This window comes from Mustela putorius, unplaced genomic scaffold, assembly GCF_011764305.1.
Source record: "Mustela putorius furo isolate JIRA1106 unplaced genomic scaffold, ASM1176430v1.1 tig00003909_pilon_pilon_pilon, whole genome shotgun sequence".
Classification (NCBI taxonomy): domain Eukaryota; kingdom Metazoa; phylum Chordata; class Mammalia; order Carnivora; family Mustelidae; genus Mustela; species Mustela putorius.
Genome location: NW_025422057.1, coordinates 41371421 through 41394160, shown reverse-complemented (window position 1 = coordinate 41394160; position 22740 = coordinate 41371421). Strand labels below are relative to the sequence as shown.

Genomic DNA, 22740 nt, shown 5'->3' with positions numbered 1-22740 from the left:
GATTAACATGGCCCCCGTGCAAATTTGTGATGTGTTCCATTAAAAGAAATGGTTGTCCATGCACTGTGAAGCTTGGAAGACAAATATTTATGTCATCTACCCTAAGAGCTACCCCATCCCTTCCCCTCTTTAAGACCCATGGAGATGTGTGCCGTTGGCAGACCCCCAGCACCTAGCCTGACACCTTAAACAAAATCAACTGTCAATAAATGTCAGTTGTGTAAATCAAGGACATCCAAATGATGTCATAAGAAAACCCATGGAAAAAAATACGTAATTACTAGTGATCACTAAGGCGTGATTAGTGACTCAAGATGTAATTTGTTTTATTTATTTCATTTTTGGAATAATGACTGCTACATTTGAAAATTATGATCTATGCTTAATTATAAGGATTTAAGAAAAAAAGAAAAGTATAAAGACATACACATTAAAATATTACCCCTGATTCTACCACCCAGAGGAACCATTGTTTGATTTAGGTGGTCCTCAGATAGCTATGTGTGGGGAGGGGTGGGAAGGAGGAGGGAGGAGAGAGAACCCCTAGAATATAAGCATGTAGGGGTGTCACACATCTGCTCGGATATTATTAATAGGTCTAATGAAGAAAAGGGTGAGATCCCTGTATCCATGCTCCCACTAATGTTCAATCATGCACTTAACCTTATTTGAATTTAGCAGAAGGAAGAGGAACTGGAGTGCCTTCCAACAGAGCTTTCCTATTTAGACAGGGTTGGTTCAAGGTTTTCCAGGTGACCATGTCCCTAGATATTGGTGGTGACCCACGGGTGTGCTCAGATTCCACAGCTCTCTGGGACCTGGAGAGGGGGCTGTGAAATCAGCGTTGAGTAGTGAAATCAGCTCAGTGCCCTGGGGGACGTCACCCATGGCAGCCCCAGGATGGACTCACCAGACAGCAAGCCCAGATGACATGAGGACTTTATCCTCATTAGACATCTTGGATCCCAGACTCTGAGAGCACTAACTGGGGGCTGTGGATGTCCCCACTATTCCAGCTTCATCCCTACCATGACTTTGGGCAGGTAGCAGAAGTGTCTTACTTTAGGGTCCCTGGTGATTCCCAGCAGAGTAAGATTGCTTGGATCCCAGGGATAGCCAGGGGCCTCATTCCTCCAGGTTACCCCCAAGCTTCCCATCTCCTTCTGGGGCTTGCTTGGCCTTGGAAAAGGTCTTGAGGGCTGCCAGCTTCTCTTCCTGTTAGGAGTGCATTTGGTTGCTGGAGTCAGCACAGTGATAGACTGCACGAGGCCAAGAAGGGCACCCTCTCCCCTCAAGTTGTAACTATGCATGGCACTAGAGCTCACTTTTTGGTCCCTGGCAGAAGCTGGAGAACAAGGCCACGGGAGGAACACCTGAACGGATGAGAGACTTGCCATATAGAATTGGGCTGGGAGGATTCTAAGTGAAACTGGACCTGTCTTCAAGTGTCTAAGGACTGACATCTGGAGGAAAATAGACTTGCTGCCAGATACTCATGTGTGTTTTTTGGGCATCAGGTGCTGTGCTAAGTGGGGGGCAGTAGGAGCTGGGGTGAGTAGGAGGTCATGGCTCTGGAGAAGCATGATGGTGACAGAAACAATCCTAGAGCACGGGGAAGGTACAGATGCAGGGAGAAGAGAGGGGGACAATGTGCTGGGGAAGTGGGGGTGGTCCCTGGCCTGTGGGCCTGTGCTGTCTCACAGGGGATCCCCCAGCTGGAGGCAGCCCCCGAGGACTGGGTGTATGTGTGTGAGGAAGGGAATACCCAGTGAGTGCAGACTACATACCAACTTTCAAAGTCTCCCTGCAAAACATCTCATTCATGATGTTTATCCTGAGGAGATGACACTACTGTGGATATAGTTGCTTAAATAAATTACACTATGAAAATAAGTATCACCTGTTTCTTTTTACTACTAGAAAATGACAAATGGCGCATGTGCTGGTACCTGCGACTCTCGTTGTAACTCTATTGGTTGGAGCTGCTCTGGACCAGGGGTTGGCCATTAAGAAGCAAGGATGCAGGTGCCCCTGGCCTCACCTCCCCAAAATAACTACTATGGAGGGGGCTGCCTCTGAGGGGTGAGGTCCCTGTCCCTAGAGGCCCAAACAGAGATGTTGGCAGTGGTGAAGAGACCACTGGATGAACTCCAAGGGTGCCTCCAGCTCTGACTCTACCAGAGTTCAGCAGCCCCCTTTGCTGCCCTTCGGAGCCTCAGGCAGGACCCCGAGCTGGAGCGCCCTTTGTCTGTGGCCTGGAAGTCCCGCCCACCCCGGGGCTCCGCCTAGCCCTCAGCAGAGTGTGCTGGAGCATCTCCTTGGCTCTGGTGAGGGCTGCCTCAGCAGGAACAGCCACATGGGGCACCACGCCCACCCCTTCCCAGGAGCTGCCATCCGCAGCCCCCACTGAGCGGGCCGTGGGGATGGTGATGTAGAGATGGGTGTCGTCTACGTGGTAGGTTTGCGGTGGTTGGCAGCCACCACTGGTCACCTCCCCAATGATGAGTGCCCGGCCCAGCCTCTTCATGATGTAGGTAAACTCCTCTGCGGCGCCGGCTGTCAGGGCGCTGGTCAGAATGGCCACGTTCTTCTTGGAGCCGTAGCGTTCACCTGGAAAATAGAAGGTCCTTCAAGATGGCGAGTACTAGTCAGTACCCCGGGGGACCTGCCTTCTCCATGCTGTCTGGACCAGCGGAGAGGAAGGCCTGGAATTTAGTTCTGTGACCTCGTGTCCACGTGCAAATCACTCCTCCCTGAGCCCCAGCTCTGCATCTGTAAAATGGAGATGAGAACGTGTGCCCCAGAAAACGAGGTGCTTCCTCTTCATGAATAATGAGAATGCCTAACCTGACCAGTCTCACTTTTTACTCCAGAATCCAGGAAGAGCCAAATGTGAAAATTCAGGGCAACAATCTCTAGGACAGCGATATCTGATAGAAATGCGACACAAGCCAAAATGTGAGCCTTAGATGTCACTCTAAGTTTTCTAGGAGTCACTTTAAACAAGTGAAAAGATACAGACGAAATGAATCCTAATAATGTTTCATTTAACTCAGTAGAGCTCAAAAATGTAATCCACAAAAATTATTGAGATATTTTACATCCTTATTTTTCCATAAAAAGTCTTCCGAATCTGGTGTACACTTTCCACTTTCCGCATCTCAGTTCATATGAGCCCTGTTTCCATGCTTAGTGTGGTGTACAGATCCCAGGTTAGACTCCACAATTCTAGGGCCTCCTGATCTGCAGATTGGAGTCATTTGTACCTCTCGGTTTTGAATGTCTATTTGAATTTACAATTCACCTGGTTCTAATTTTTATTTACATTTTACAGTATTTTTGAACGTATGTGTTGCAGCTCCCCTTAAATCCTCGTTTGATAAGGCGTACCAGTGAGAATTGTGGGGTGATTTTCTGGTAATATGCATCCCCCACCGTTGGTCCCCCAGCCCCTTGTTGGATGGGAGTATAAGTTCCTTGGTTTGTCATGCTGAGCAAGGGAGTCAGAGTAAGCCTGTCACCCACAATGGAGCTGTGAGACCCCTGGGCCCGCACTTGCTCCTCTGGCTACTGCTCTGGGCCCAGAGTCACAAACTTTCTTCAAGCAAGTATTCCGAGCTTCTGCTGGGAGCTCAGGCAGGATGGGTGGGCGCTAGACACCATCTAGGGTTTGGCGATGGGCAGGGGGATCTTTCTAGTTTGGGATTTGTTTTGTAGTCTGATGCTTGTAGTGGTGAGAATGGAGGGCATTTTGGTTTTAGACAAACCAGTGTTCAAATTCTGGCTCTTTCACTTACTAGCTGGGTGATGTTGGATGAGATACTCAACTCAGTTAAGACTCATTTTTTCTCCTCTAGAAATTAAATATAATGGTAGCATTTTGCAGGGATTAAGGATCATTGTAAAAGTGCACAGCATAGGGCAGGGGCTTTATATTCCCATTTACTATTACTTTTCCTTGAACTCAATCTATCTTTCCTTTCCCTGATTTTCCAGAAGCTTCTGGAGTGAGAACAGGAAAAGGAAATCTTCTACACATACCTGCGAGCCGGGAGTGGGTCCAGAGCTCACTGACAGAGTCATTGGGCCGGCTGTAGATTTTGTCCAACAGAATTGGAGGGCCTTCATCGAAGAAGTAGGAGCACAGGGCAGAGATGGAAGAAGTGGGGCCGCCAATGTTGAATCTGAGGGAAGGGAAGGAGGAACCACTAGGGAGGAGTTCACAGGGAGGTCCTCAGTTCCCCTCTGAAGAGCCTGGGATCTCTGCCTTGAGGAGGACACTAATACCAGGCAGCCTCAGTGCCCCATCCTAGTGCCCCATCTTCCTCCTGCAGAATTCCTTGGTTGGTATTTCCCAGCATATAAGTCTTAAGAATAAGGAGACTTTGTGGTCAAATTTGTATAGAAAATATTGAATGCCATAACTACCCCTTCTGATAAAATATTAATACATTATATGGTATATACTGTAGAAATTATATTAAAGCCTCTGACAAGTCATGGAGTTGTGAAATTTTTGATAAATTTTCCCCACTTACTGATTACGGACGGCTCTCCTGCACCCTTGATGCCTGTGAGGATGCAGCCTTCCCTAGCTGTATTCTCCATAATTCCACAAAACCCACTGGACTTTTTTGTTGTTGTGTCCTCATGGGGCACTTAGTGTAGTGGAGTGCTCAGAACTGTGGAACTATATTGGGTGGGGCAATGGGGTGGGGGAGGGTAGAGCCTGTGCCTATCCTAGGACATGCACAGGGTGAACTACTTGGGCCTCTGTCTTCTTATTTGTGAACAAGAAATGTGGGCTGGTAATATATGAGGAGTCTCTTCTGGTTGATGGTCTAGGATGGCCTGACAGGGCTTAGGACAGGGTTTAGGGTCTGTGACCTCAGCATCTGAACCTCCCCCAATCTCTGGGTGGAAGGGTCTTTAAGCAAAGCACACCTGTAGGCTGGGCCACTTCCTTTTACAAATGTGGCCTCACAGTTCAGCAGAAAGGGACTTAGCCTGAGCAGCATCTGCATGTTCAATATATGTTTGAAGGATAAAATCTTCAGGAGTACTACAGAAGCACTCGAGCACAAGTTCTGGACATAGACACACACACACACACACACACACACACACACACACACACACACACACGAGTCCTGGGAGGTGTTTCCTCTTCCAGGGAGAAAAAGCCTCTGAGATCCAGACCCCCTAGTGATGACCAAGAGCCATGGCTGAGCTGCAGGTCATGACTCCATCAATTCTGGCAGCTTCCCTCATGCAGCTGGTGGTGGAGGTTTTGGCTCAGTGGGGTGGGGAGTGGGGGAACAGTCTGCCTTGCCCTGTGTCCACAGAGGGTGCCCAGGGCAATCATGGAAGCCTGGGCCTGGTCCCTGTAGGCCCGGACTGTGTTCTCCCACCTGCTCTAGGAGAGAGGTCCCTAGGTGAAAGCATCCCTCTAACAGTCATTTTGTGATGCAAAAAATTCTTTTTGCAAGAATAGTGGCTAATTTGAAAATTCTCTCTGGGACTCTGGCTTTCTTTCTTTTTTTTTTTTAAATTTTATTTATTTATTTGACAGAGAGAAATCACAAGTAGGCAGAGAGGCAGGCAGAAAGAGGGGAACTCTGATTTGCCTCTTTCTTCTTTCTTTCTTTAAAAATTTACTTAAATTCAATTAGCCAACTGACATACGGGACTCTGGCTTTGTAATTCTCATGATGGAAGTGGTCATAGGCTGATTTTGTATGACATGAGAGGCACAGCTGCAGGTGGTGGCCTAGATGTCCCAAACATCATTGATCATCAGAATCACCTGGGATGATGTCTTTCAAGTACACAGATGAGGAGCCCTCACCCCTGGTGCTCTGGTTTCAGTAGGATGACATTGGGGCCTGAGAGTCTGTTCTCAATGTCTTCCTTTGTCCCTCTCTCTCCACTGAATCCTATGACCAGGCAAGCCTGGGAGTCAAGGGGTAGCCCAGTGACTCTCAGCCTGGAATTAACATTGGGGTCATCTGAGAAGCTTAAAAAGACCACCATTGCTGGGGCTCTCTGCAGCCAATGAAGCCAGGACCCCCAGGGCCAGAGACCTCTGCCCACACCTCCCCCTCCCTGGACCACTGACCTCATGTCAATAATCATGGCGTCCGTGTGCACAATCTTCTTCCAGACATGCTCCACCAGCAGCTCTGACACCTGGGTGAGCAGCTCACAGTCTCCAAACATGTCAAACCTCAGGTAGCCAAGGTTGTCCTCAAACACATTAGTATGAAAGGAGAACTTGATCAAGTCCTCAAAGACTTCAGGGGAAGGGATCTGAAAGATCGGTGGGGAGGGTAGGGTGGTGTCAGCGAAGGAGCAGGTTTTACAACTCGGGGAAGTGGGCACTGGAGTTTTCCTTTATACATGAATGACACGGAGGGCCGGGAGGGGACTAACACTTCTGAAAAAGGCAGTAGGTGTCAAGACTTTTTCCAGTGGAGAATCTAGGACATTATGTGGGTCATGGGCCTGGGATGTGGACCCGAGTTTGGTAGGATGTGGTTGGCAGACTCCTTACAGAGAACACTCTGTGTGCCAACCCTACTCCAGGGGCCATTTTGTTCAGAGCTGCAAGGCCCAGGTGTCATGGTCTCCACTCTGACTCCTCCTCCCACCCAGACCTCACAAGACACTACCTTGATGATTCTGAATTCAACTTCCTCTCCTTCCCTGGGGAAGGGAGGAAGACATTAGCTAGCTCCTGGGCCTCTGAGTCTTTAGTAGTTTAGTAGGGGTTTGGCTGAGCATATTGGAGCCCTTACCATCACCCTCAGGGCACCCTGTAGCATCCCTATCCTTTCAATGAGGAAACTGAAACACAGAGTGATTAAGTAACTTGCCCAAGGTCACACAGCCAGTGTAGAAGCTGGTATAGAAGCTGAATCCACATGTGACTCTAAACCATGAACCCTGGCTCTATTGGAAAGGGGTGAGTCCTCAATTTGGAATCTGGTGGGCCTGTGAGCCTAGCACAGTGCTGGCACATACAAGGCTCCCCCAACCTGCCTTGTGCCTCCTCTTCTTTCTGCAGGACTGCTAGAAGGGCACAGGCTCTGTGGGCTGGAATGAGAGCAAGCAGTGTACAGGGACACTGCTATTAACTGGGACGCCTGGCCTCCCAGGCCTCCTCTGCCCTCGGTCTCAAGCTCTTCGACCATTGACCTCTCTCCTCTGCACCCCCTCTGGGGTTCCATTCACTTTTTTGTAAAACGGGAATGGCGATGCTGCAGTAGTTGCTTCTGGTGCCCTTAGCTCTCCTCTGACTCTGGCTGCCGCCGGCCTTGGCTACAGGGGCCTGCCTCTGGCATACTCCACGTCTTGCCACCCTCTCCTTCAAGACTTCTCCAAGCTGCTTCAGAGTCTGAGAGAGTTCACATTGGCAGGGGGATGAAGGACAGGAGCTGCAGGTCTTATCTGCAGATGGACAGCCCCGGAGGTCTTCCCCACACTCGTTAGGATCCCACTGGAATCTTCAGAAGCAACAGCCTCAATAATGCACCCACCTGTCCCCCTGCCCGGTTCCCTCCTTCCCACTCTCTTTGCTCCCTCCTGCTTCAGAGACTGCCTCCCCCACAAACTGCCTGCATCCAAGACCTGCTTTCCAGGGAACCCGAGACAAAATCTGCCCTGCCTACTCAAGACAATGCAGTGAAATGATGGATGATAAACCAGGTGGAGAGATATTGCAAATGCTGCCTTTCGATGAAGCTCCTAGCTGACAGGAGCGTTTGGGGAACCCTTGGTTCATCTGGGCCAAGGGTCTGGAGAACTTGTCCCTCAACCACCCGGCAGCGGAAATCCTCAACCTTGATTGAAACAACTTTCCAATGTTTCCCCAGACATCCTTACTGGCTTCAAATAAACTGATCACAATAGCCTTGCTCCAAATTTCCCATCCAGCTGGCCCTCGGTTCAGAGTGCACACCCACTGAGCGAGCTCCTTCCAGATATAGGGAAACCCCAATGACATGCGTGGTGGGAGGGGAGGAGAAGACAGTTGGGGCCTCCTCATGGCTGTGGTTCTTGGGACTGTGCCTCGGCACCCCTGACCATGCCCCAGCTCATGTCCCAGCTCCATGCTTCAACTCTGAGGCAACTGTGAGGCCAAGACTTCTGTCTGCTTCTCTCTCTACCCCCTCAACTCCTTCCCACAAATTGCAACCTCCCGAGGTGGGCAGGTGGTGAGAACAAACACAAACCCCGTGTTGCTAGAGGAGGAAACTGTTGTGACTTCTCGTGACCTGACCTTTACCTTACCACTGACTATAAGAAGTGCTGCAAACACTTGCCTTCTGCCCCGCTAAGAGTGAAACTCCTTCTCTACGAGGGCTTTTCACACTGAGCTCCTGTGGGTACCAGTGTTCTACAGAGCTGCTCAGGGACCTCATGGATGCGAGAAGGGGAAGGGATGACACGAGGAGAGGAAGGAAAAGGTGTGACTGGTGAGCCCTTAAACCCAGAAACAAGTCTGGAGGCCTTTGTCTTGCACCATGCACAGAGTCCTAGGCTAAGTGCCCCTCGTATCTCACCTGCATGGGCACGATCCCGGGAATGCGGTCCTTGGCATCCTCGGGGATGTGGGCTGTCTTCAGGTGTGGGTCTCCAGACAGCATCTGCAGGTCGGCACCCAGCATCTCAGCCAGGGCCCCTTCTGAGGTCACCCTGGAGTAGCGGCCCTGCAGACGGCTCAGCTTGGCAGCCATCTTGGCCCCCAGTTCTGGGGAGGCATAGTTATCGGCCACCAGCTTCCCAGTGGTCTGCAGCACCGTGGGCACCTTGGCACGCAGGGCCACTATGTCCCGGGCTGTGGAGAGGGCCTCGCTCATGGGCACAGTGATGTCTGGCTCCACCCCAGCCAGGTCCCAGGCCTCACCTGTGCTGGCACTCAGGGCCATCTGCGTGGGCATGGAGGCATACAAAGGGCTGCTGCCCACCTGGTAGATGCCCACGGAGAGTGCTCCTCCAGCAGTGGGCTCCCCAATGACCGTGGCTCGCTGCAGGTCCTGCATGGTGTGAGCAAAGGCCTCAGCGGCTGACCCGCTGATGTGGCTCATCAGGATGTAGAGGTCCTTGTGGGGGCCGTAGCGCTGACCGGCCACCTGTGGCAGGGTCCACACTTCCGTGACCCTTGAGGTGGCCCTGTCAAAGACAGAGTAGAGGTGCTGGCGGGGCTCTGCCTCGAAGAAATAAGAGCAGAGCAGCGGCACTGCGGTGGAGTAGCTCCCGGGGTTGTACCGCAGGTCGACGACCAGCGCTGCCGTGTCTACCAGCCTTTGCCACACCAGCTGCACCAGCTGTGGCCCGATGGCCTTCACTGTCTCCAGCTCAGCCATGGCGTCGAAGCGCAGGTAACCCAGGCGGCCGGGCAGCACCTCTGTCTTAAACAGGGCTTCGATGAGGTAGGATACCTCCTCTGGGGAGGGGACGGCAGGAGGTGGTGGGGGCACCTCCTCGGCCACCATCTCACCGGGGCTGTGGAACACCAGCAGGCGGTGATCCCCAGACATCTCCTGCAGGTCTGCGGTGAGCTGGGAGGCCAGCGACTCCAGGTCCACAGCAGTGCGGTATGCCCCCTGGGCCAGCTTGGCCCGCAGCAGGGCGCTGGTCTGCCCCACGACCTCTGGCCGGGCGTAGTGCGCCTCCACCAGGTGCCCCGTGCCCTCCACCAAAGCCTCCAGGCTGCGGTGGAACTCTAGCACCTCTTGGGCCCTGTCCAGGGCCTCTTCGGCCAGCACGATGGCATCAGGCACCACGCCGCCCCCCAGCCAGCATTCGCCATGGTTGTCAATGAAGGTGAGAACGGGCACCGTGAGCACCAGGTCCCCCTCGGGCGTTTCCAGCAAGGGTACCGTGCGGGTGTGCAGCAGGCTGCCCGCGGTGATCTCACCCACCAGCGTGGCCCAGCCCAGCGACTGCATGAGGAAGGCCAACTCCTCCGCGGCGGTGGCTGTGCGGTGGCTGGTGAGCAGGTACACGCCGCGCTGGGTCGGGTAGCGCTGGCCTAGCAGCTCCATGCGGCTGAAGTGCTCCTGCGTGACGTTGGTGCGGCGGTCGTACGTGGTGAAGAGGCGCACGGAGCCGGCGTCAGGACCCTGGAAGTAAGAGAGCAGCAGGGGCACAGCCGAGGATGGCCCCCCGGGGTTCTGGCGCAGGTCCATGATGAGGTGCTCCGTGTCCTGCAGGGGCCCCCACACCTGACTCATGATGTAGGGGCTCAGCGCCTCCAGCACCGAGGCGTTGGCAAAGCTGTCAAAGCGGAGGTAGCCCACGTTGCCGGGCAGCACGGACACCTGGAACATAGCGCCCACTAGGGCTCGCCGGGCAGCCTCATTGTCGGGCACCGTGGGGACCACCTCCGGAGGGTCGTCCTCTCCAACTTCCGGCCCAGAAGTTTCCTTGGGCCTGACCGCCCGCACCAGGAGCCTGGGGTCCTCGGACGCAGTCTGCAGACCTGCGTTGAGCTTCGCGACCAGGTCTTCCTCAGAGACCACCGCAGAGAAGTCCATATTGGCCAGGTGGTGCAGCAGAGCGGGCACACGGTCCACCAGTGTGTAGTAGGCCTGGAGGGCCCCCTGAAGGCGCCGCACCACTCCAGGCAGGGCCCGACGCAAAGTGAGGATGGCCAGGGCTTTCTCTAGGGCCTGCTCCGCTGGTGTCCCCACACAGGGCAGTACCCCGCTGCCCTCCCAGGTCTGGCTGCCCCCTCCCAAGGGCCCTAGAGACCTGGACACCGGCACAGTGAGGAAGAAGTCGGACTGGCCTATCCTTAGCTTCTGGAGGTCAAGGGCACCCCCCACAGTCCGCTCGCCCACCACAATGGCTCTGCGCATCTGTTTGAGGATGTAAGTGATGTCCTCAGCCACACCCCCCGTGTGGCCGCTGGTGAGGACCACCACATCCTTGTCCGCACTGTACCTTTCTCCCAGGACCTGGGGCAGGGTCCAGATCTCAGTGGTTGTATTGGAGGGGCGGTCGTAGATGGTATCCACGTGCAGGACTGTGTTCCCTGGGTGCAGGTAGGAGATGAAGTAGGGGATACCAGAAATGTGGCCCCCAGTGCAGTGTCGGAGGTCCAGGACCAAGGCAGAGGTGCCCATGAGCTTCCTCCAGACGCTGGCCACCAGGAAGCTCCCCAGCCTGCTCACCACCTCCTGGCCTGGGATGTCGTCCACACGCAAGTATCCCACGTTGCCTTCCAGAACCTCGTGGCGGATGCCCTTCTGCAAGCGGGCAAGCAGTTCCTCTTGGGTGAGGTTGGTGAGGGCTGAAGCTTGCCGGGGAGCCTGGAGGGTGCTGGGCTCATAAGAGATGACCAGGCGAGGGTCATTCAAGGAGCTCTGCACCCCAGTGGTCAGCACATGGGCGAGAGTCTGCGGGTCTGAGATGGCGAGTATCTCCCGGCTCTTGATGGCCTGCTCGATGGCTTCCTGCATCCCCATCAGGTTCTCCGGGAAGCAGTAGTTATCCAGGAGGACCTTGGCCATGTCCAGCACCAGGCTTGGCTGGAACAAGTGCGTGGGGCCGGCCAGACCACAGAACAGCGTGGACAAGATCAGGGCCCATTCTCTCGTCATGGAGATCCGGCAGGAGAGCTGCACAAAAGCTCCCTAGACTATGCGTGAGGCCACGGCACTGCTGTGTGGCTGCCTTCCTCCCTCGTCCTTCTCAGCAGGTGGACAGAAGGTCTGGGGCTAAACTCGGGAGTTGGGGTGCGGCTTCCAGCTCCAGTAAGCCTTTAATCCTGTCTAATTCCAGCGCATCAGCCCTGGGGACTGGGGAGCAGGGGCCCAAGTGGTTTGACCCAGAAGGTGCGCTGGATCTCGTCTTGCTGTGCCACCTCTGTATATAGTAATCTGAGTAACTACCATTTACTCTGAGTTCCTGCCACACGTCAGGCGCTGCGCTACGCTTCGCAAGGTAACCTTTTTTTTTTTTTTTTTTTTTTTTTTTTTTTTTTTTTTTTTTACTAGAGCCTAGCAAAATAAGAACTATTAACTGGCTCTCAACAGCATTTCCTCACCACACCAGGTAATCCGCATGCCAGTAACTAGGTAGGACTCATTGGAGCCCTGGCTCTGTGACTCTCTACTCTGTGGCCTTAGGGAAGTGGCTTACTTATTATCTAAATTAAGTAAGAAACTATGCGTAAAGCATCTCTTGGTTTCAAGCAAGAAGGGAGCATTCCCTTATTGGTAATTTCTCCGTGGTGGAAATGATCTCCACCGCATGGCTGAAGAAATGGAGCTCTGTAGCTCCCTGCAGCCCATCATTTTAGGTGGGGGTTGAGGAGACATTGAGACCAAGTCTGGGGAGGGTGGTGTAGTCGGCTCTGACAGTGCAGAGGCTGAGTCTGAGGCTGCCATCCACTTCAGAGGTGGAAGTTAATTTCTATGTCTTGCTAATGCATCCAGGGAATTGGCCCCCCAACCCCTTTCCAACAGTAAGAATACAATGTCTGGACCTCACTGGTATATGTGGTGTATGGGTGGGGTGTCTGCCTTCCAGACACCACGGGATCAGTGATTCCAGGTCTGATGAGGTGGTCTCTGTGACCTAACAGGTTCCATGCTCCTGGCTCAAGAAGGCCCCTGCTGGTTGAGGGCTCCGTCCATGGCCTGGTGTTTGCAGGGAGAACCCAGCTGTAGAACTTGGGTCTCTGCAGTCCCAGGCCTCCCAGGCCTCCAGATCATTCCCCCACTTGCACAGAGAACACAGGCTTGTCTCAGGTGACCAGCCAGACTCTAAGCCTCCCTCCCACATGGAAGTTGACATGCTTGCAGCTGACTTGCCCGAGATCTCCAAGAATACCTGCCAAGGACCCTACGTCAAGAGCCTCTGCTTTGTCTCCGCATCTCTCTGGGGATGGGCACTTCCCATATTTAACAGACACCCACCGCTCAGAATACGCATAGCCGGGGAGAGCGCTGGAAGAGTGGTTCCCCTCAACTCACTTTGCCCCATTAGCCCCACACATCCTCCTAGGGGCCTGCAGACAGCTAGCAGGTGCACACGTGTGCCTCAGCAGGCAGCTGCAGGAGCTGTGCCCAGGGACAGGGGGCTTTCTCAGCACCCTCGAGAACCACAATCTGCTCTCTGGAACTCATTATCTGGGGATGTTTACCAAGTGGTTTATGAAGGCCAAAGAGGTCAATTAGCTAAAACAAACATATTTTTAGCTCATTAGGATTTGTTTAATGCCCAAGTGACATATGGTCACATCACTCCACTGTTCACAGCCAATGAGGTAAGCCTGATTTATTATAACAATAAGGTCTCCTTAGCCCCCACTGGGAAGACTGGGCCTTCTGATCTGCCTCTACTTGGGGAGTCACATGTCAGAGTGTGCCATCCCGGCCCTCCGAGAGCACTTCTCTGTCCTTGCTTGAGCTCAGGCAAAGCCTTGGGACCTGGAAGGGCAGAGGATAAAGATGACCAGGAAAAAGTCCTTCTTTGGGGAAAGTGCTTCTCCTGGACTCTTCTTAAAATGCAGTTATAGGATGGGATGCCTGAAGCCATTGCTGGGCACCGACTTGTGGGGATGGATGGCCCAGAGCCTCGCAGAGGATGTGGGCAACAGAATGGAGGTGCGTCGCATATCACCACAGGGGCAGAGTTAGTGCCTGCAGGGAGACATGGTGTTTCCTCCTGCGGGTGTGGCCAGAGGCCAGTGGGAGAAAATTCTCTCCCCAGAGTTCATCTTTCTTTCTGTGTTCTTTATGGACATTTTCAAGCAGTACAGCAAATATCCATGTCCTCAGATTTTAACATTGATATTTTATTACCCTTTCTTTATCTCACCTCTGTCTCTCTGACTCTCTCTCTAAATCTCAAACTAGCGTATTTTTTGGATGCATTTCAAGGCAAGTTATATCCTGTCTTTATTTTATTTTAATCCTTTTTCTTTTTTTAACTTTTTAAAAAATAAGAGTAAAACATACTCATTTTACAAGTTAAATAATTCATAAATGTGTGAACAATATTTTTCCAAAGCTGTTCCAATCCAGCCAATAATAATGTGTATTACACATACATAAATAATGTTTAATGTGTGACTGTCCTCTCTTTTCTCTGGGTTCATACACGAATGCACATATATAGGAGATGTACAGTCTGTTCATCTAAGGATGTCCATCCATTCACCCACCCATCCATCCATCCATTTAGTGTCATCTGTGTTCACATAGAGTCCATACTGTGTATACATGGTAATTTGCCTTTTGTTTTACTTACTTAAACATACAGCAGAAACAATCTCACTGCTGAAGCATATACATAAAGTTCATCCTTTCAATGACTCATTGTAGCCATTTTACTGATCTATTTTCCTCCTGAGAGAGATTTTAAGTTGTTTCTGTTTTTATTTCTATAAACAGTATCATTATAAATGTTCTCAAAGATGGGTTCTTAAGGACTAGTGTTTCTTGTTTCTGTAAATTCCCAAAACTGGGCTCACTGAATCGGAAGAGTATGTGTATTTGTTCACTTGTTTCCTTTATCATATTTTTAGTAACTTTTTAAAAAATTTCTTTTCAGTGTTTCAGAATTCATTGTTTATGCACCACACCCAGTGCTCCATGCAGTATGTGCCCTCCATAATACCCACCACCAGGCTCATCCAAACTCCCACTCTCCTCCCCTCCAAAACCCTCAGTTTGTTTCTCAGAGTCCACAGTCTTTCATGGTTCATCTCCCCCTCCGATTTCCCCCAACTCACATCTCCTCTCCATTTCCCAGTGTCCTCCGTGTTATTCCTTATGCTCCACAAGTAAGTGAAACCATATGATAACTGACTCTCTCTGTTTGACTTATTTCACTCAGCATAATCTCTTCCAGTCCTGTCCATGTTGATACAAAAGTTGGGTATTCGTCCTTTCTGATGGAGGCATAATACTCCATAGTGTATACGAACCGTGTCTTCTTTATCCATTTGTCTGTTGAAGGGCATCTTGGCTCTTTCCACAGTTTGACAACTGTGACCATTGCTGCTATGAACATTGGGATGGTAACTTTTAAGTTATCTGTAAATGTGTATTTTTTCTGTTTTTTTGTTTTTGTTTTTTTTTTTTTCTTAAAACAACTTAATTAATGTATGACTGACACCCATGGAACTGACCATATTTGAAGTGTACAGTCTGGTGAGTTTTGACATGTGTATTCTCCTATGGAACTATCACCCAGCTCAAGATCATGTACATTGCCCTCATCCTCAAATTTTTCTTATGCCTCATTGTTATGCAACCCCCCCTTACATCTCCATCTCCAAGCAGACACTGATCTGCCTTCTCTCACCACTGTGGATTCATTCTTATTGTCCAGAACTTAAATGGAATTATAACATGTGTATTGTTTTTTTTTTTCCCCTTCCTGTCTTCCTTCACGCAGCATCATGAGTTTGAGACACACCTATGTTGTTGAGGGCACCATTAGTTTATTTATTTAATTGCTGAGTGGTATTCCATGGTATGGATCTACTGCCATCTGTTATCCACTCTTGGGTTGACTGACCTGCAGCTTGCTTCCACATGTAACTTTACAAACGCAGCTGCAGTGTGTGTTTAAGTATAGGATATATGGTTTTATTTTCACCAGGGCAGGAATGCATGTTTAGCATTTTTAGAAATAACTGGTTTTCCAAAATTTAAATTTATACCAGCAGTGTATGAGATTTCCAATTCCTCCACATCAATGCCAACAATTGGTATGTATGGTCCGACTTTAATTTTAGCTATTTTAATGGCTATGGAGTGATTTCCCATTATGATTTGAGTTAACATTTCCTTGATGACTAATAGTGTTGAGCATCTTTTAATATATTTATTGGCCATTTGTATATATTCCAAGATGAAGTATCTGTTTAGATCTTTTGCATATTTGTTGGGGCTGATGGGGATGTCTTGGAGTGGAATTGCTGGGTCATGCAGTAATCGTCTGTTTAACTTTTTGAGGAACCGCCAAACCATTTTCCCCTTGCAGCTGCACCAGTTTGCGTTGCTGCCAGCACGTCTGAATGTTTGATTCCTCTACATCCTTGTCAACACTCATTATCCTCTGGCTTTTTGATATTAGCCATCCTAGCGAGTGTGAAGTAGCTTTGATTTGCATTTCCCTAATGACTCGCAATGCCAACAATTTTTTCATGTGCTTATTGGCTATTTGCATATCCTCCCTAGTGAACTGTCTATTCAGGTTCTTTGTCCCATTTTTAAATTAGGTCACTTTCCCCTTTATTACTAAGTTATAAGCATTCTGGTACAAGTCCCTTATCAGATACGTGATTTGCAAAAATCCCCTTCTATTCCATGGGTTATCTTCTCACTTTCTTGCTGGTGTCCTTTGAAGTCCACATTAAAAAAAATTGGGGGGTGTCTGGGTGGCAGTTAAGTGTCCAGTTCTCGGTTTCAGCTCAGGTCATGATTTCAGGATCTTGAGATTGGGCCCCATGTCAAGCTCTGCACTGGGCATGGAACCTGCTTAAGATGCTCCCTAAGCCCCTTTCTGCCTCCCTGCTCACACACATGCACGATCTCTTAATTTTTTTTTTAATTTTGATGATCACCAGTTTATCTAGTTTTTTTTGTTGTTGTTCTTGTTGCTGTTGCTTTTGATGTCATACCTAAGACTCCTTTGCCAAATCCAAGGTCATGATGACTTATCTTTATATTTTCTTTTTTTAAAGATCTTTTTTTTTTAATTTGACAGGGAGGGAGAGAGAGAGAGAGAGATAAAAAGTAGGCAGAGAGGCAGGCAGAGAGAGAGGGGGAAGCAGGCTCCCCGCTGAGCAGAGAGCCCGATGTGGGGCTCAATCCCAAGACCCTGGGACCATGACCCGAGCCAAAGGCAGAGGCTTAACCCATTAAGACACCCAGGCTCCCCATCTTTTTATATTTTCTTTAAGAGTTTTATAGTTTTAGGTCCTATGTTTAGGTCTTTGATCCATTCTGAGTTGATCTTTGTATATGACGTGAGATAGGGGTACAATTTCATTCTTTTGCTTGTGAAAATCCAGTAGTCCCAGCACTTTCTCATTTGATCTTTAGTAGTAGACCCAAGGAACAAGGTACGTAGATAGATGTATAGATAGATAGATAATAAAAATGATTTATTTTTAGGAAATTGGCTGGCTCATACAACTGTGTGGGATCACAAGTTTGGAATTTATAGTGCCAGTCCCAGCAGACTGGAAACTCAGGCGTGATTTCTGTGTTTTAGTCTTGAGGAAGAATTTATTTTTCCTCAGAAAACCTCAGTCTTTCCTCTTAAGGCCTTCAACTTATTGGATGAGGCACATTCACATTATAGAGGATAATCTGCTTCACCTTGAATCAACTGAGAGTAAATGTTAGTCACATTCACAAATACCTTCACAGCAACATCTAAACTAGTGTTTGACCAAACAACGTGGCACCAAGCTTCCTTGACATAAAAATTAACCATCACAGGTGGTATTGTTCCCATTTTATAGGTGGAGAAACTGAGTCCTGGAGAGGTCAGAATTCTTCTCCAAACACACAATAAGTAGCCAGGTGAAAACTTGAACTGAAAACTAGCTCCAAAAAGGTATTCAGTCCTTACACTCACATGAGGTGTTCTGATTGTTCCAAGAACAGTCTAAGCTCAGAGAACCCTTGAGTATTCTGCAAATGGGTTTCAGAAAAAATAGTTTCATTGGCCACAAATTCATGCTGCAAATGACTTGAATTTCTCTAAAGCATATATTCCTCATCCCATTGTCCCTGGATTTTTAGCCCCAATAGTGTCCTACGTCTCACCAAACATGAAGTCGGATATAGACTTTCTCAGCCCATGTTCTCCAGATTTCCAGAATGGCTGGAGCTCACTCGTCCATCTGCTCTACCACGGCCTCCAAGAATTGTGCTTGGGTTAGCACAGCCTCTCCTCTTCGGTGATCCTGTGAGAGTTTGAGAGTTTGCTTCATTATCTTCTATCCTCAACTTTAAATAATGGACTGTGCTGTCCTCTTTCCCAGGTCTAAGCAGTCCAGGGGTTTGGCCCAGAGCATGGGCTATGCTGACTAGTGGGGATGGCCCATCTCTGCTGGGCATTGTGCATGTGTGGGTGTACATGGATACACATGTGTTTGCACACAGATATGTGTGTACATTTGTGTATTCACATTTGTGTGTAGTTAGGATCAAACTGTGCTTTTGAGTCTACACTCCGTGCTTAAGAACATGCTCAGCTCTGCAGACTACATGGCTGAGAAACAAACACAGAGCTGGTACACACAAGTCTAGTCCCAGGGCCACTAGGATAGGGCCATGCTCTGTATTGGTTTTCTGTGGCGCCTGTCACAAATGACCACAAACTGGATGGCTTAAAATAAACAAAATGTATTCCCTCTCCGTTGTGGAGGCCAGAAGTCTGAGATAAAGGTGTTGAGAGGGATTCATTCCCTCTGGGGCCTCTAGGGGACAACGTGACCTTCACTTTTTCCAGCCTCTGGTGGTGGCACCATTCCAATCTCTCTCTCTGTGGTCACACAGCCTCCTCCTCTTTCGTCAATCCTCTTCCTTATCTCATTAGGATCCACATGATTGCGTCTAGGGCCCACCTGGATAATCCAGAGAATGGATCTCCTCTCAAAATCCTTCCTCACATCTCTTGCCACTAAGATGATAGCCATTCTTTGTGCCATATAAGGCTACACTCATGGGTTCTGGGGACTAGGTCGTGGCCATGTTTCAAGGCCCATACTCACCCCAGGGCAGAGCCAGGGTTGAGATCCTGTTAAATGATGCCAACAACCCTTGTGCTCTGTGTCCTCTGGGTCCCGACACAGAGTGTCTTCCTGAAGTCCTGGGTCTGTTTCTCTAAAGGACCCCTCTGTCTTCCATCCTCTATCAGCCCTGGCTGCTGCTGTCTCCTGACTGATGTCACTTGCAACCTCCAAGTCCCCTGTCTCTTTACATTTAATTTAAATCTCTCCAAACAAATGATGCTTATTGTAAAACAAAGAGAGAGGGAAAGGCAAAAATGGTCAGAGACAGAACATGGGAAGTGGAGAATTTAAAAGCAGCTCACACTCTGCTTTAATGGCGACACAGTTAACAGGAATGTTGGTCATCATCATCATCTGCAGCCTAAGGATGATTTTCCAGATCTGATGAGCAAATCCATAGTCCAATGGATGGATCTTCATGGAGACTGACTTCCAGTGTTATGGACGTGCATTCCCTGCGTGGTCTGGCAGGATAAGAAACTTCTAACATGGGATCCCCCCGGGGTCTGGGAGCTGGCTCCTCTGCCTGTGTATGCAATTTCAGACCAACAGATTTTTTCCCAGCGTAGCCAATATGCTGTGCATAATCCATCCTGCCTCCTAGGAGGTCCCCAGGATTGCCCTTGGGCAGACTGCATAGGGTAGTAACTCTCACAGGCCACTTGCCACTGGGATTCTGGGCTGGTGGGTGGCCCTGGGACCCCACCCTTGGGGCCAGCATGGCTGTGGCTGCTGGACATTGTTTGGCATTTAGCTGGTATGTTGGGACCTACACTTGTCTCAGTTTATTCTTAGCTTCTGCCGTTTCTCACTATTTGTGTGGCACATATCTGTCAGTAGTTTCCCTTGTAGAATACTGTTCACTGATCCTAGTTCACAATTTCCAAGAAAGGAGGTCTTGGTCAAATATGTTGTTGGAGTCTTGCCATGTCTTTTCAATATCTCTTCTTCTGGATCCTGGAATCTTCTGTGGAAGGTTATTCTGCCATGTTGTGTGTTGTGTGTTGTGTGTGTGTGTGTGTGTGTGTGTGACAGCTACTCCCAGTGGCACTGGGACACTGCCCTGCTCAGTCCTGAGTTCCTGTGCAGACCCCCCTGTGTCCACATGCCAGCCCCCTGAGCTGCTGCCTGGCTGGAGCCTTGTCCAGCAAAGGAAGGAGAGTCCAGCATTGACACAGAAGACCCTGAAGGCTCTGGGAGGTGGGGCCCAGCACGGCTTCCAGAATGTGAACATGACACTGGAGTCCTGAGACAGCCAATCTCACATACCCACCGTCTAGCTCTGCAGACCCAGCAATGCTAACCACCCCAAACCAACACTCTTGACACCTGTTTATCACTGCTTTTCTTGTATCTTTTTTTTCTTTTTTTTTAATCACAGAAGTAAGGAAAAAAAAAAAACAACCTTTATGGATAAACCAAGCTGTCTTTTCGATATTCCTTACCTTCCTGTTATTTGCCGTATGTCCTCCTCATTCTTTCACAGACTACTTCCGTGTGTGTCTGCATGTCCCTCGGTGGGTTTTTATTGACATAACGAGGATCACACTGCTCATCTCGTTCTGCAGTTTGCTCTTTTCCTTTGCTTGGTATGTTTGATATCTAGCCATACTGGTGGTGCACATCAGCTAGTTGGCCTTTTAATTGCCTGACCTCATGTCACCATAAGCGTGTGGCATCCCTTTGCTGATGATTGCCCACTGATGGAGACTTCCTCTCTTGCAGGTCAGGTTCCTGGAGAAACAGAGTGAGCCAGGCCTGGCTGCAGGAGGCACACGGGTAACAGCACTGCAGGAGCCGCGCCTCCCAGGGAGAGGAGAGTGTTGGACTGGGCAGAGAGAGAAGTTGAACGTGATACAGGTCTCATGGGAACCTCAGCCAACTTCGACGGACTCTGAAGTGGGGATGGCCCTATAAGAGTCACCCCAAATTGGGGATATCTGGGTGGCTCAGATGGTTGAGGGTCCAACTCTTGATCTCAGCTCAGGTTTTGATCTCAGGGCATTGAGTTTGAGCTCCATGCTGGGCGTAGAACCTACTTAAAAAAAAATAATAAGTGTTGTCCCAAATTAAAGCTAGGGGCCAGGCCTTCATACCCCGCACAATCAGTCATTGGATGAAGGTTGTCCCTGAGGAGGGGACATAATCTGGGTGAGTTATTCCTTGTAGGCAGCCAAGAACAAATCCTGGGAAGAAGTGACTTGTTGGCTGATGGTCCTGAAGGGGGGTCTGGTCAGCACCCAGCACCAGGCCATCTGCAGTGACTTACAGTTACAGTGTGCAGCACTTGTCTCTGAGCCTGCCTCTGTGCCCATGTGCACAGCTGTCGCTAGAGTAGGTATAAAGAAAAGGAAAATTTCTGGATCTCTTCACTCTCAAGGATATAGCTGAACTGTCCTCCAAGGTGACAAACCACTGGCTGTCCCTCCTGACTCCTGTGTCCTGTGACAGTGCTCACCTCCCCCTCACCATGGCCTGTGTGCTCTTGAGTCACAGGGCTTCACTCTGGCAAACCTAATGAGTATAGGATGGAATCTCATGATCATTTCCGTTTGTTTTGCTGTGATAATAAATGAGGCCAAACACAAAAACTCGCAGGTGGTTAATTCTCTCTTCGATATTGTACTTTCGCTCCGAATAGAAGATGCACTACCCTGTCCTCATGCCTCTTTTCTGCCCCTCCGGACTTTTTCAGTTTGCCCAGGAAGAGGGGCCCTCCTCTGAGATTTCTTACAGTTCACAAGTTGCCAATGTGTCAGAAAGTCCTGGAGATTTTGCTGACCTTTGGGTTAAAGGCATGTGTGTGTGAGTGTGTGTGTTTGTGTGTGTGTGTGTGTGCATGCACACGTGCACCTATGTGCATAACTGTATAAGATGTACATATGTGTGGTATGTTATGTGTGGTGTGTATGTATGTGTGCATAGGGTATCCATTCATGGGTGCAGTGCAGGTGTGGGTGAGGGGGCTGCCACTCCTGCTTTGACCCTTCTTGAATTCAAACCCTATGGTATGCCTGGGTGCCTTATTCAATTAAGTGTCTACCTTCAGCTCAGATCATGATCTTAGGGTCCTGGGATGGAGCCCCGCATTGGGGAGTCTACTTGTCCCTTTCTCTCTGCCTCTCCCCCTGCTCGTGCTCTCTGTATCTCTTGCAAATAAATAAATAAAATCTTAAAAAAAAAAAAAACCCTAAGGGACACCTGGGTGTCTCAGTCACTGGTTAAGCATCTACCTTTGGCTCAGGTCATGGTCCCAGGGTCTTGGGATCATGTCCCACATCAGTCTCCTTGGTGGGTGGGGAGCCTGCTTCTCCTTCTGCCCCTCCCCTGCTCATGCTCTCTCTTCTCTCTCTCAAATAAATAAATCAACAAAATCTATCAAAAAACAAAAACAAAAACAAAAAAACCTGAGTAATTTGGAGCATAACCAGAGACTGATACTCAGGAGTGACCTGAGACTACACGGTCTGCAAAATCTTTCTTTCCAAGCTCAGCGGACAGGCAGATCTCCCGCTGGCTCTCAGTTGTTGTTCCAGTTACTTCTGGAGAAAAATGTGATGCTGCCTATTCTCACCATGAACCAGGTCCAGGAAGAAAGAGAAAGGGAACGAACCACAGTTCATTACATTATTCTCCTATTGTTGTTCATATTAGATAGTTTTCTGCTTTTCACTGTGAAAAGCAATGTTCCGCAAACATCAAGATTTCTCCATATTTAATATTTTTTAAGGTGTAAACTCAGAGTCGGGATTGCTATGTCAAAGAGTAGAGCATTGTGAGGCTCTTTAACAAAACTTTCTTGTTCTGATCTGACGTCTGCTGATTCATAGTAACAGCCACCTTTCACCGGGGCCTCAGAGAGTGCTAGGCGTGAGGCTAGATGCACTTCTGCCCCCGTTCTAGCTCCTGCTCCCATTCCCCCTCTCTGCACCCCTGCCTTCTCAGATCCTATTTTCTTCTGTCTG

The 22740-nt window shown here is 49.5% G+C and overlaps 1 protein-coding gene across 1 annotated transcript; it reads right to left on the bottom strand.

Moving 5' to 3' along the window:
* Positions 1–1125: 1125 nt before the first annotated feature.
* RBP3 (retinol binding protein 3) lies at positions 1126–11609 on the bottom strand. The gene is made up of 5 exons (XM_004765887.1): positions 8565–11609; positions 6119–6309; positions 4042–4184; positions 2273–2610; positions 1126–1215 (listed from the first exon to the last, which is right to left on the bottom strand). Exons 1-5 carry the CDS (start codon positions 11607–11609, stop codon positions 1126–1128), a joined length of 3807 nt encoding a protein of 1268 aa, XP_004765944.1.
* Between the last annotated feature and the right edge of the window lie 11131 nt (positions 11610–22740).

Excerpts from the sequence above, each read along its gene's own strand:
- RBP3 (XM_004765887.1), bottom strand. The coding sequence starts at position 11,609 with ATGACGAGAGAATGGGCCCTGATCTTGTCCACGCTGTTCTGTGGTCTG. Across the intron at positions 2,611-4,041 it reads GACCCACTCCCGGCTCGCAG|GTGAACGCTACGGCTCCAAG; the intron begins GTATGTGTAGAA and ends TCTATTTTCCAG. Across the intron at positions 1,216-2,272 it reads GGGCTAGGCGGAGCCCCGGG|GAAGAGAAGCTGGCAGCCCT; the intron begins GTGGGCGGGACT and ends CACTCCTAACAG.